At 39.8% G+C, this 13,711-nt stretch overlaps 1 protein-coding gene across 3 annotated transcripts; it reads right to left on the minus strand.

Moving 5' to 3' along the window:
- Window positions 1-5,362: 5,362 nt before the first annotated feature.
- Window positions 5,363-10,315, minus strand: zgc:66455 (uncharacterized protein LOC393502 homolog). 3 transcript variants are annotated; one of them, XM_061048904.1, is made up of 9 exons: window positions 10,294-10,315; window positions 8,840-9,471; window positions 8,216-8,618; window positions 7,984-8,025; window positions 7,634-7,734; window positions 7,491-7,552; window positions 7,122-7,285; window positions 6,669-6,824; window positions 5,363-5,879 (listed from the first exon to the last, which is right to left on the minus strand). In XM_061048904.1, the coding sequence occupies exons 1-9, from the start codon at window positions 10,298-10,300 to the stop codon at window positions 5,509-5,511; spliced, it is 1,938 nt and encodes a 645-aa protein (XP_060904887.1). In that variant the 5' UTR covers window positions 10,301-10,315; the 3' UTR covers window positions 5,363-5,508. The 3 variants fall into 3 exon arrangements, with proteins under 3 accessions (XP_060904887.1, XP_060904895.1, XP_060904905.1); XM_061048912.1 differs by having other exon boundaries at window positions 8,840-9,447; window positions 10,273-10,315; XM_061048922.1 differs by having other exon boundaries at window positions 5,517-5,818.
- Between the last annotated feature and the right edge of the window lie 3,396 nt (window positions 10,316-13,711).

A 13,711-nucleotide genomic window follows, 5' to 3' on the forward strand; every position in this document is an offset into this window, starting at 1 on the left:
TTTTTGAGCTTGCCTTTATTCAGACAGGTCAGTGGATAGAATGGGACATCAGGGAGAAAGATTGGGGAGTGAAATGCAGGAATGCAGCCGCAGGTCAGACTTGTTCTAGGGCCGCTGCTTAGAGGACTATAGCCTCCATACATGGAGCGCGATATAACTGCCTGGCCATCAGCGCCCCCAGTTATTTAATTCTGATCGGATTACAGAACCGCTCATCCTGGTGGTAGATGCAAGGTCAGCATTTCTTCAGCTGTTTGTCAGAACTGGTGAAATGTGAGTGCAGAAATAACACACATACAGAACACACACACACTGACCTACCAGTGAACAGCCATGACAATCTTACTGAGATAAACAAAATAAAATTCTCCAAATGAAGCTCAGCGTCTCCCTGTCTTCCGTCATTCATTAGCCATCATTTATTCATGTAGCTCTCTCTCCCCTTTTCTCCCTCTGTGTGATCAGCTGATTATGGGCGTTTATTCTCTTAAATCCTAAGCCAATAAGATTTAGCAACAACCTCTATTGACCAAACGTCCCCATGATAACAGTAAACCACTTCCTAGAACACATGATCATTAGATAGTGTTACATGATACAATAGGATATTTGTAAATTCCAAGCTGAATGCGAGACAACAACTAATCAAAAGTTAATTTTATCATGTTTTTTATGACCTACTGTCCCTTTGAAATGTGAGCTGACAGTTTTTGATCACTTTCCTAAATTGCCTCATTGAGAACACAATATAGCATTACACCAGCATGTTAGCTTCTCACCCACAGCATGACCATTTTATTATCTAGATTACTACTTCATCGTTCCATATTCATCTGTGAGACTTATTGTTTGTTCCTGATGAGTGGCAAACATTGTAAACCTTGAACAGACCTCTAAAGACCACCTACCCTGCTGCTGCAGTTCAGCAGAGGCTCATTAGGCTCTGACTCTGGAGACAGGTCTGCTGAGGCTCTAACAGAGCAGATCGCTGCTTTTCTTCATCTGTGGTCTGAAACATGCAGAGCCTGGTGGCCTTGGACTGCACACAGCGAGACACACATTGCTGCTGCCTCACATTGAGACAACAGGACAAAGAGACCTGAAGGAGAGAATGAAGGTGACTCACAACAACCATCAGATCAACACCACAACTGTCCTCAATCCTCTCAAGCAAAAACCTTGAGACTGTCATTTTCAAGAAAAGCCTCTTAGGCAATATAATGTAAAATATATTGTATGGGTGAAATGAGACAAAGATTAGGAATTGTGGACCAAAGGAACGTATTAATAATTCTAAGGAACAGTAAGACCCCACACTTGTTCGATTAAGCTGATCATCTATCTGATTGATATGAACTGCATTATTGTGATTACATGAGAATTTGTAGACCTTCATGCTGGAAACCAAGTGTGTTAAGTTAGAATATTGACCTGCAGGTTGACCTGTTTACTGATAGCTTACCTGTTTAAGGGACATTTAAGTAAATTCAACATAAAAAGCTAAGCAAGGATCCTGTTTATTAACATTAAAATAATTGCAATAGCTTATCATTATTCCACAGGGGTTCCCCTCCCTACAGATTATACATGTATGTGCAGGGTACTGTTAGAGAGATGGTGAACCTTAAGGCAAACAACAAGTGCACATCTTGGACCATAACGTGAACCTCTGCATGTTGTTCCAGAAAGCTCTTAAGGGAGCTTCCCAGTGGGCAGTCTTTATCAAGGACTCCCACTGTAAATCCATGTGATTCGAAAAGCAAATTTACTGCAGTAACAGTAGATTTTGGTTGCAGAAAGTTCTTCTTCATAGATCTAAAACTATGTTAAATGTTTAGTTCTCGAAACAAGGATGTTTTCTTTTTTCTTTAAATGGTTTAATTTAAAAAAAATGTTTGGTTATTATACCAAAAGACTTTTGAAAAGAGAAACAAATAATCATGTTTTTTCTTTTCTTACAATTTTAAGAAGAACAAAGATGACACATTACAGTATTAAGCTCGTCATAATATTTATGGTTTAAGCTGTTTTTTATTCTGTGCTTTTAAGAGTTAGTCCATCATCATAGGACTTCTAGTGCAGAAAAGTAAACCACAGACATGCACACACACACACCTGCCTATATTGGTGACTAAAGTAACAGGAGCTAGGTGGGCGAGAGAATTATGGGAAGAGAATGCTGCCCAGCAGGTGAAGCTCAGCATGGATGGTGACATGGGGAGCATCAGAGGAGGAGGAGGAGCGACCTCCTTGACCTTAGGCAGCCTGCAGAGGGAGGAAGCTGAGCCTTGACCCCACCACTATCACCATTATTGGTTTTATGTTATTCAGTCATTTTGTTTTCTTTTTCTTTAATTCAAACCATCTATTAAATGTATTAAATGAGTTGGGATGCTAATTTTGCCATCTGAAAACAGACTATATATTCAATGTAGCTACTTGAAGGATTAAACAGCTGATGCCATTCAGAAAATCATCTTTCATTCATAGCCTCTGTATAAAATGGACAAAGCCATCTTGACGCCGTCTGTTGGTTTGGCCAATGTTGTATTTCTGGAGATAAAAGTTCACATATTTTCCCATCTTTAACTTGAAAAAAGTGAGGAGTTTTTCTAAGATAAATATTCCAAATATTGGTTATTAACGTGTATCCATACTTCAACATTACTCTCAACTAGCTAATAGGGCGCCACAGGAATGAGTCCTAAAACACGGAAGTAAACATTTGAGCGCCATGGGGTCTATCCTGTCAAAGTCAATGGGGATTTTGAATAGGTTTGTGGTTAGAAGCCTGAAATAAGGTCTGTGGTTGACACAAGCTTAAGAGATGTTCGCGTTTTGTTAGACGACATAAACTACGTTAGGTAATACCCCCTAGTGAAGTTTGAAGTTTTTACGTGTCCAAGGTGCTAACAAGTGGCTAAATGTGACTACTAGTTGTCGGGGACATTTAAACGTCATCACGCTAGATACAAACGGCGGTAACTTTTAATAAACAATTTATTAAGCTACGGTTTCACTAGCTTGTCAAAACCGCTGATTAGCTTATCGGAGATAATCTAAAGCATAACGGTAGTAACGTCAAAATAGGCGAATCCTCAATAGACCCCATGGCGATGTTACTTCTGGGTTGGCCTACAAAAATAGGTCATTCGGTTTGTTCTCTATAGAGACTTGACTGTCCTGATGTAAAAGTTCATAGTGTGGAAAGGCACTCTGATGCAGTATGAAAATCATTTTATTACAGGGACGTGTCTTTGCGTTTCCACTCAACTGAGTCATTACTCTCAACTCATTGGGAGCGACATCACTCATTGGTTTATCAAAGGACGTAACGAAGCTCAACCATGGCGTTCATCATCTCAGAATGAGATCTATCCGTGCTGTATCCTGTTAGGATCTACTGTTTAGTAGGCGCGCACAGTAGGCCGATATTTGTTCCTACTTCGTCTGATTCATTCAGGGTGGAAGTGACGTCATTAGCCCGTCTCATGTTATTGACACTCCAACTGAGATGTGATATGCACAATGGCTCAATAAATAATACAAAACTTCACATTGCATGTAAACAATTGAACAACTTAACATTTGAAAGGCGCGTTAACCAAACCGGCCGCACCCATCCTCGTTATGTTTTTTCCCCATCCTCGTTTGTTTTTGATTTGAAGGCGCATTTGAAGTGATGTTTTACATTTCATTTCCCACAGCATTGTGGGTGTTAAAATACAATTAAATTCCTGAAAGCACGCATCCAAGCTATACTGCACAAAACCAGAAAGTTAGTATCCATGCTGAAATGTTCAGTATACTGAGGTGGACCCAAAAAGTGCCCACTGAAAAGTCTGCACTCCTTACTGAACTGTGGCTTCTCGGAAAGGGCCACTGACCGGTTCGATCTGCTCTGTTCAGCTTAATGCAGCAGGCTCCTTCAAAATAAACACCTGTATTTGGAGCGGAGTGGCGCTGCTTGCACGCTCCAGAGACGGTGCATGCCAGATTGTGTACACAATCATTGACTGACCAACAATGTACCAACATTGTTCCCTTAAAGACGCTTTGGTTTTGGGTCAACATGAAACCTTTCTACTGGCATAGGGATTGTCTGAGGCAATTTGAACTATGTTTTGGACAAGCTGCAGCTCATTTCTCTCCCTAAAAATGAGGAAGTGTGAAGTGGGATATTAGAGGAAAAGAAAGAAATACGCAGATGTTAAAGCTGCTCACAGTTTAATATGTGCTGAGACTGTTTATCATAAAATTGGTTTGCCTTGGTATGCCTTTTTCAAAGCTATCTGTTGTGTGTTTTGTTTTTAAATACAAAACTTATTTACCTGAAACAAGAACATATTTATTTTAATAATTTATTGGAGATATTATTATTCAATCATTTTATTATCCTCTAGTTCATAATTAACATTGTTGTGCCCACCTACAGATGTAGATACCATTATAGACACCTTTAATATGTGTTACACTGAGTCGTATCAAAAGTTAGACATTATGATGTTCCAAACCTAAAAAAGGCCTTGTTAATTTAGCTTGGAAAATGAGCAGCGTTTCATAAAGCAGAGTCAGGTCAGCAGACTCCCATGTGACAGCACACCGCCTGGATTAGCTGCTGTAAGCCTATTTAAGAGGTTTGGACTAGGTGGGCCAGCACAGACTACATGTCACTCCCTGCACACAGCCACACAGGGTGGCTTTCCTGGATCTGAGAGGTCACAGGTCTTCAACAGACCTAGATCCCTGCTGGAGTGTCCTTGAGCCACACAGACGCTCGTGTTTAATCCGGTGAATTCCTGAATTTAAATGTTGCTTTACTAACGCAGAAAATTCAAACAGTAAAATACAAAAAGAAAACCTATTTCTTCCCATTTCTGAGTTACAGCATGAGGTTGAACCATGAAAAACTCTTAGCCTTAATACAATGAAAATGAATGAGTTGAAAAAAATAAATAGTCCTGCACTTGCTATCCAGCTATTGATACCTGAACAGTTTTTGTACCATGCTGTAAACGTGCTTATTTCTACTGGGAACATTGGCATTTATATGTGGGTCCTAATGGAGATTCACTCCATTAGGACCCACATTGTCATTTTTCCAACTAGGTACTGTAGGTGTAATGAGCTGTCCCATAAACAACCAATACATATGTTTGTGTTCTTTAGTGGTGACAATATCGATTTGGCAATACTTCATTTAAAGCAAAGGAACAGCAGCCAGGCCTATATAAAAGAATTCCACTGTCTCAATTAATACCTGTTCAATTTTAGCGATGTGACACAAAACTTTGCCATTTGCGGTAGGCTTAGAAAACACCCTCATAGTCCCTTAGACAAAATATCAAAGACAGTCAGGAAATGCTGTTATGTTGTGATTTTTATTCAACAAGATAACAAACAGTGGCCAACAGTATCAGAGCAAACAGAAATTAAACAAAATAAAAAGGTTTTAATGTGTCGAGTTTAGATACTGTCAAGAACCGCAGCTCCTAGGCCACTATCTGTTCACATCTTCTTGCCCTCCTGCGGCTCTGCGTAGCCGTCCGGCTGCAGCAGTGGGCTGAACCGCAGGAGCGGCAGGTCAACAGGGGGGGGGCACTCCTTCAGTTGAGGCCAACCCTCCCTGAAGCTCCAGGCAGGCGGGGGAGGAGGCAGAGGTGTCAGGTCAGGGTCACCTTCATGACGGTGATGGTTGTTGTTGTTGTTGTTGGGGTCATGATGAGAGATGTTGCTGTGGCAACGGACAAGAAAATCCCCTTGGTGGTGACGGTGATAGAGCGTGCCGGCCGCCGCCAACAGCAACAGGATGAGGCAGCTGAGCAGGAAGGAGAGCACGTAGACAACTTTAGTCTCAGAGGACAGACCTGAGCTGCAACCTGCACAAACACAACAGGGTACGAGAAGACGTTCACATTGGGATGTTTTATTTTGTTCAGGTTTAAATTAAGCACAATGGTTGCTTTTTTAATTCATCACAATCAATCAAAAAGCTGCGGCTGTCTGAGGAGCAGAGTGATCACAACAAAAACTGCTCCAGCTACTCTGATGAGACATTTAAAAGGTTACCCCGGTATTTTTAAACCAAGGCCCCCTTTTTACAAATTTACAAAGTTAAACTGACCAACAGGTACAAAACATTTTGGACTTGCTGCAATAGATTACTTAAGCCTGCTGAATGGCAAAAGTCTGTATTGGATGCAACACAATCCTGTGAGGAAATCACTTCTAATCAAAGTCCATCAACTTTCACAGGCTCTGATTATCTTTAATGTCTTATACTATTAACATAGGATCCCTACAGAAAAAAGGACACCAGACTCCATTTACAAAAACAGTAATTTTACATTGCAAAACGTAAGTTTGCTGGTCTACATCTGCCTTTATTGGTTATGTTTTGCGGGTTATTGTGTGTCAAACATATATCGTGTTAACATTTTAAAACACTTAAGTCAATAACACAAACATATTACGTATTTTCATTGCCCGGTCTAATTAACCAACAGAGATTCAGTTGTAGTCATTACAGTGTGTTTCACTGACGCTGACTGAATCTATTTGGGTAAATTCAAAACTTATTGTGCCCTTTTGTTATTTTGACCCCAGAAAACCCAAAAATAAGGCCCAGGTTACAAAATGACTGAGTTTCCACATCAGAGCACCCATACCTGCTTCCTTCACATCTGCACAGACAGATCCTCCTGTTCCAAAGCGGGATGCATCCCTAAAGCCGGACCTGCAGCGGCATTCATATGTACCAAAGTGGTTCTTACAGTCTGCATTAACGTCACACATGACCAGCTGAGTCCCACACTCATTTACATCTGAAACACATGTTGAAAGAAATACAGAGAGACCACATATTTGTATACAGAAATTCCTACGGTATCTTACAAAAATTATCCAGCTTTCTGAGCCGTCGCCTAGAAATGCAATGCATTCCTACACTTTTACATGTAAATACATGTGTATATATTAAACTTACATTTAAATTTAAATGCATGTGTATGCTATATTGTTTAAGATTTAAGGATTAAGCTGGATTCAGACAGTCCTTCTGTTTGGGTCCATGTTTCTTAATTATACAATCGTTCTCGTTCAATGGAGTAAAATCTGCATACCTGCAATCGACATGGACATGATGACTCCCATCTCTGCTCTCCCTCTGATGTTGATGGATGTGGTAGTGAGTTGGTGCAGAGAGTCGACCGACCTGCGCAGCTGAAGATCCCCTGGTCTCTGTCTGATCTGCAGCCAGAGGATGCACAGCGCCCCAACACTTATCCTGCACATACAACACAGATGTAATATATTTGAATTTCAAAACTAACATTTAGGAGAAAAACTAACACTGCTTCAGGTCAAATTTAAGCAGGATGGAAAACTTATTTCACAAAAACATTTATTCATGATTTCTCTTTTCTTGCATCTGTCATCACATCTTAAGTGAGAGGTAACTACTGAAGGAAAGAGGAACATTGGGCACACACCTTTTTACTCTTTTAAAAGAGACAGACAGCAGTGAGTGCAGAGCCTCCAGCTTCTTGATGACCTACGCAAAAAAAAAAAAAATATCCAGCTTAAAACTTGATCCATTGAATACAGCACCTTTGATGTATTTTCATCCCCCTACCAGAGCCTTTATTGGTTGCTGGAGGGACATGGACAGCTTCTCCGAAGACTCCTCCAAGTCCTGCTGAAAATGTACTTCAACGGCCACCTCAAACAGGTGATCTGTCAGAGTACCAATACGAAGAATCAACAGCTACACACTGAAAACTGCCGTGTAATCAACATTACAAGCTTCTAGAAATATATTAACAGGGACATTTTAAAATACTTTAACAACCCATGTATTTACATTTAATTATTACCATTAGTGAAATGTGTGTTTCATTTGCATACCACAGACTTTTGGGATTGAAGTTTATTCTGGGCATATTGAAAGGTCTTGTTAAGTGCAAACAGTCAAAAAAGACTCACCACCAGGAAGATGTGCTATTTCAGAGTGATTTCTACTGTTGTCTACAGGACAGAAACACAAAGACAAACACATTAAAGACTACTCGCAAATCTGCTTTATATGTTGACAAAGGCTTTGGGGTACACCAATGTTGACCAGTGTGTAATGTCCCAAAAATAAATAAACCAAGCAGAGAAATGGCTCAGGTTTCCAAACTAATATAAACCTCATAAATATTTTTGATGTACTCACAGTTTCCTCTGTGGTCGGACAGCTGCTCCACCATGTTTGGGTGAGGGTGAGTGGGCTCAGGCTCCTCTGGTTCTGGTCCCTCAGAGGGAGGAGGGGGCTGGTCCGAGGCCAGACTGACCACCTTCCTGTTCTCCTCCTCAGACACCACAGCTTCTTCTGGCTGTTGTGAATCTGTCTCGATATTCAACTGTATCGTTGTTGGTGCTCGGGTGGGCTGACTGATTTGGTTGTGCTGTGAAGACTCAGCCGGTTCAGACTGGTCTGAAGAGTCAGCACCTCGTCCTGATCTTGAGCTCTCCTGTGTGGATGTCAGCACTGTGGGCCCGGCTGTGATCGGATGTATGTGGCTGTAGTTCACCAAGGCCCGCTGCTGATGTTCATCCACCTGAGTAAATGATAAAGGCTGAAATAAAAGAAAAAGACCATTTAAAAAAATACTCTGACATATTTATAGCAGATGAGAAGAAAATGCTTAACCATAGATTCAGCAAAAGCTAAAAAAGAAAAGTTAATTGGAGACTGATTTATGATTAAATAAATAAAAACTCCAAGTGAGTATTGGGTCATATGCCAACTGCTGCAACCTTTAAGTTGTATTGGTATTTGTCAATACATATTTCCCACCTCAGTGTCTGTCTGCTCCTTTTCCTCCCAGGGCAGCTCAGGCGTCGTGTCTGCATATTGATCATAATCATAAATCTGATCTGGATTTACTCTTTGAGAATAGTCCTGTGAATCCAACTCCAGATGTTCTCGGTTCATTTCAAATTCATTGGCTCCGGCAGACGGTTCTAACTTCCTGTTTCTCAGCGTGAACTCCTGCAGCGGGTCGTAAACCACCGGTGGTCCAAACGCCTGGTAGCGTCCGGTGAAGCCCCTGTAGGGTGAGCCGGGTCGACCCCCAATCAGCAGCACCACATACAGAGTGTTTGAGAATGACGTGAACTTGGCTTCCTTCCAACACTTCTGCAGGACTTTGTGACCTGGAATGAGTCCGACGGGCTCATCCACGTGGACCTGGTCCTGTTTGAGGTGGCAGGTGTCATCAGGGGTCAGGTCCTCCAGGTGCAGATGGATCCTCTTCCCAGGATCCACCTTAATGGTCCAGTTGCACCACAGAGGCGGGTTGGAGCAGAGGTAGTCTGGGGAGAAGAACTCGCCGCTGTAGCCTTGCAGCAGCTGGTGGCAGCTCCGCAGGGCAAAGAACGCACCACCCTCAGCTTCAGGGCCCTCTGAGGAGGAAACAGTGACAAACCCTTTACAGCTCTCAGGTCTTTGTAAATAAAAACACTTTTAGTATTGTCATACCAACTTTTTCTCAAAATATCTCTTAACATTTGTGTTACTTTACAACTCTCCAGTCAGTCAGTTTCATTTCAGCACACAAGAATCAGCTTAAGAAAAATAAAAAACACATGCAGGGATGGGTTTAAAAAAAAAACTAGAAATAATCATGGATAATTTCAAAGGAAAGAGCAACATTTTACACTGAGGTAAAAAAAAAAACACCCCATCCAATTGTGCCTCAACATTATTTAAAAAAAAAACTCCACAGACTATAACAAGAATAACCACATGACTAACTATGATTTTAAAACCACACATTGATTTTTTTGTTGTTGTTGCTAATTATATCTTGTTTATTTAGACTGGAACAGGTAGGTCGCCCCCTGCTGTCCATTATAAAGTATGCATGTTTAAGGCACTTTGCATTGGTCTCTTTTCTGTTGCAAAAGGTTGAATCTAACTAGAATCAACAGAAAGGGAACTTAATGCATAACTTTTAAACGTTAACCAGGGGAAACATTGAACATCTACTCATGTTAACCTTATAAGTCAAAGCACAGATTCACTTGATTTCAAAGTGCAAGTGTTTGAATGAATGCTTGTAATATTTTTACAATAAAGCTCAATATAGTGAATATGTTCCCTGGATATTCAAAATCAGCCTCATCTGTCCTAAACTTGTCATTTAGGTTCTATCATCCTGACCCTGACTGTCAAAAAGACAAGAGGAGTCACGTAAACATTTAAATAAGACAAGGCACGACTCTCACCTGGAGACGTGTTGGCTTCACTGTTCATCTACAAACACAACAATGAAATCACAGAATTACTGTCAAACTATTTTTAGAACTCAACAACATCATCAATGCAAAGCTGGCTCATTTTGTTGTTCTGTAAATTCTTACCTGGGAATTACAGTGTTTCCAAAATATCAGCAGGAATATGAGCAGCTCAATTTTAAAGCCATAGTTTTTCCTTTGTTGCATTTTACTGCCAAAACGTTGTGTTTTTAAGTATTTTAATTAGGTTAAAGACCTTGAGTCCAGTTAATCCTCACAGCTTCAGATAAACTGTGTTTTTGTTTTCTGTGTGAGCAGCTGAACTTCATTAATGAACTGATTGAGTTTCTTTTCACTGGCTGTAAGTATCAGGTTTGTCCACCAGAGGTCTCTGTTGTATCTTAAATGTTGTCTCTTCATTTAACCATCTTAACTAATTGTTTAGCTTAAACCCCACATTTACCTTTTTACCTGTATTGGATATTGCTGTAAAAAAGAACAAATGAGACAAAGAATATCAACAATAGGTCATTACTACACATCTACATCAACATCTCTGTTAATCTAGAAAAGTTTATAATGAAAATCTGATGGATGTTGCATAATAAAAAATACTTTCTCATTTAAGTGCCATTAATAACATAAGAAGCAACCCTAGAATATAACTTATTTAATTTTTATCAAAACTTAATTTATGAAAACCAAAACAATATTTTTTTATGCTGAGCAAATGCTTCTAAAGAACCTGAATCTGTTTCATGTGAGCCAAAAAAAATTAAAAAAAATAAAGACAACTCATGAACAGTTAGTTTAATGCAATTTTTTAAAGGAGAAAATCCAGTCCTGTGTTCTGACGCTCTGCACAGAAACTGTTGGATCATCGGGAGCTGGATGTCTGTTTACACAGTGAGAGTATTAATTTAGAGGTTATCCGAATATTTGTGTTTTCAGCTGGTGGATATAAAAGGAGAGTACAGCATTGTAAACTTCAGATGTTTGACTATAGGTCAGTCATACTGATTCAAATTGCCGAAGCTTGAAGGTACTGCTTCATGTGGTGTTGTGGAAGAATACACAAGAATAGGCTACCGCTACAGCATACAGTATATCCAATTATTATCACTCAGTCTCCATTTGTACCAACTTTTAAGTCTGATGCGCATTGTTGAAAGATCAGAAAGAATTATGCAATTGCTGAATTTGTTTTAATTATATTTGTGTGTTTTTTCTTTTATTACCATTTAATCCATTTATCATTAATCCATATGTCATATAATCATAACTGCTTTCATTGCTTTTACATATGCCATTAATCATGCATGCATTCATTATATAACCCTGTACCTGTAGTGATATAAGCCTGTATTTGATAAGGTCTGTGCACCTGTGAGGTCAGGGAGAGAGCACCATAACTTGAGCAAAACCACACACGAACTTGTGATCACCTGTGAGTGTATAACACTTCTGTGAATCTGCATTGTTGAGGTTTTTCAAGGTCCCGAACAAAGACACAGTTTGGCTATAAAAAGGGTGCGGAGAAGCTGATCAGCAGGCTTTGCTGCTCTTGCTAAAGGCTTCACGTCACTCTGACTTTTGAATCCCCTTTTTGGGACTTAGTCTCTGAGACCGAAACCTTTGAAAAACCTCAAGTGTTTAAACTTTTGATTTTACATTTTTATATTTTTACATTTACTGATTTGTATTTGAATTTTAAAAAGACTTTGTCAGATTTTTACCTTTTTGAAGTTTTTTCAATAACTGTTCTGAATCTTTTTGAAAAGATTTTCGACTGACCTTTCGACTGACTCTTTTATAGAGGTTAGTTGTCCACTTAAGTAGGCAACTTTTCTCTGAAAAAAGCCACCCACACCACAAGGGCCCGAGCCTCTCTTAAGGATGCCGCATGGACCTCGGGAGGTAAGCATGAGCAAGCACACCACGACACACATCTACTGACTTTAACTTCACACCTCATACTAAATAAATTATACTTGAATCTAAAAATTCTAGAAATGAATGTAAGACAGTTAATCCTAGGGCTAAGCGGTTATATAAGTCTTCCCTTCTCGACAGGGTGTTAGCAGAATAATTTTACATAGCTCCAGTACTAGGAAAGAGTAGACTAGTTAACTAATGAGTGGTGAGCTTCCGTTAGCTATAGGTAAAGTTATTCACCCCTTTACGCATGTCCAGACATGCAACAGCATCATTTAGTAGAATATACTTTCCTAGCATGGTGATGCCATGATTCGTCTAACTCTGTCTCTTGTACTTGTTGTTGCCTTCGTTAGTTGGTTGGGTGAGGATATCAGGGTAAGCCAATCACAGGCAGAGTGAGGAGAATAAATCAAGCTGGCAGCACCACTTTAAAATAGCTTTCCTTCCTCATTATGACAATTTACTGTTTAGAAAAACAAACTTTGTGCTTGTTGTGTGTTTGAAAAGCGGCCCTAAGTTCAAGACAAGTGAGCAATGGAGTTAAGAAGCCCAACACTTGCTGAGTCTCTCTGTCTAGCTAAAAGGCTGCACATTTGTGACATTTAAATGGGAAAAGGCACATTAGGGCACAGCTGCCTGTATGACAGTAGTAACGGGCTATAGCTTATATCACATCAACACGAATACTACGAATGCTTCCTGCTATCTGGTTAGCTGAGCAGCTCAGGTGGAATGTAAAACTCACAAACTCACCGACACAACCGGAGGATTCAAAATGAAAAAGTGCAAATGCGTCAGGAATGTAATTTCTTTGTTGTTTGTTTCTTGTGGCAATAAAATGAACAATGAATACATTTGAAGAGTAACGGATTGCAAAACTGATGTGTCATGTTACTCATGTTGTCATGTTGTTATACCCGATGTGTAGCTGTCTCACCCTTACTTTGGGCCAGTACTGATTGCAAAATCTCTGCAAATCTACACCTCTTCTGTGATGGATGTCAATTTCATATTGATCCTTACTCCCTAAAGTCACGGTTTGTAGCACAGGGGGTTTATCCTTTGCTGTACGGGCTGAAAAAAATAAAACAATCGGTAGTAAGTTAAGAGTATTAGGCACCACTACACCACATGTGATTAAACGCTTACTGCAAAGAAACTCTGATAGTCTGTTTATTTACCATAGAAATACAAAGTGCAAAAAAAATCCAAGCAAAAACAAGCTTAGACTTTTAGTAAAAGTTTCTATGAACATAACAGAAAGGATCCCTGCATAGCTTGACCTTTTTGTTTTTTAAACCAGAAACAACTTTAACTGAACTCTCTTTAGAGCCAACAAACTCCATTGAAGAAAAAAAGTGTTAATTTACCTCTGAACACTGGTGTTGTTTGTAAACAGCTGCTTCAAATGGTGACATTTCTTTTTGTGTTTTTGTGGACTGGCTTTTTTAAAATGGTAAGTTCTGTTAAACACAATATTAGTGTCACACTC

The sequence above is a fragment of the Labrus mixtus genome, chromosome 2, assembly GCF_963584025.1.
Source record: "Labrus mixtus chromosome 2, fLabMix1.1, whole genome shotgun sequence".
Lineage (NCBI taxonomy): Eukaryota > Metazoa > Chordata > Actinopteri > Labriformes > Labridae > Labrus > Labrus mixtus.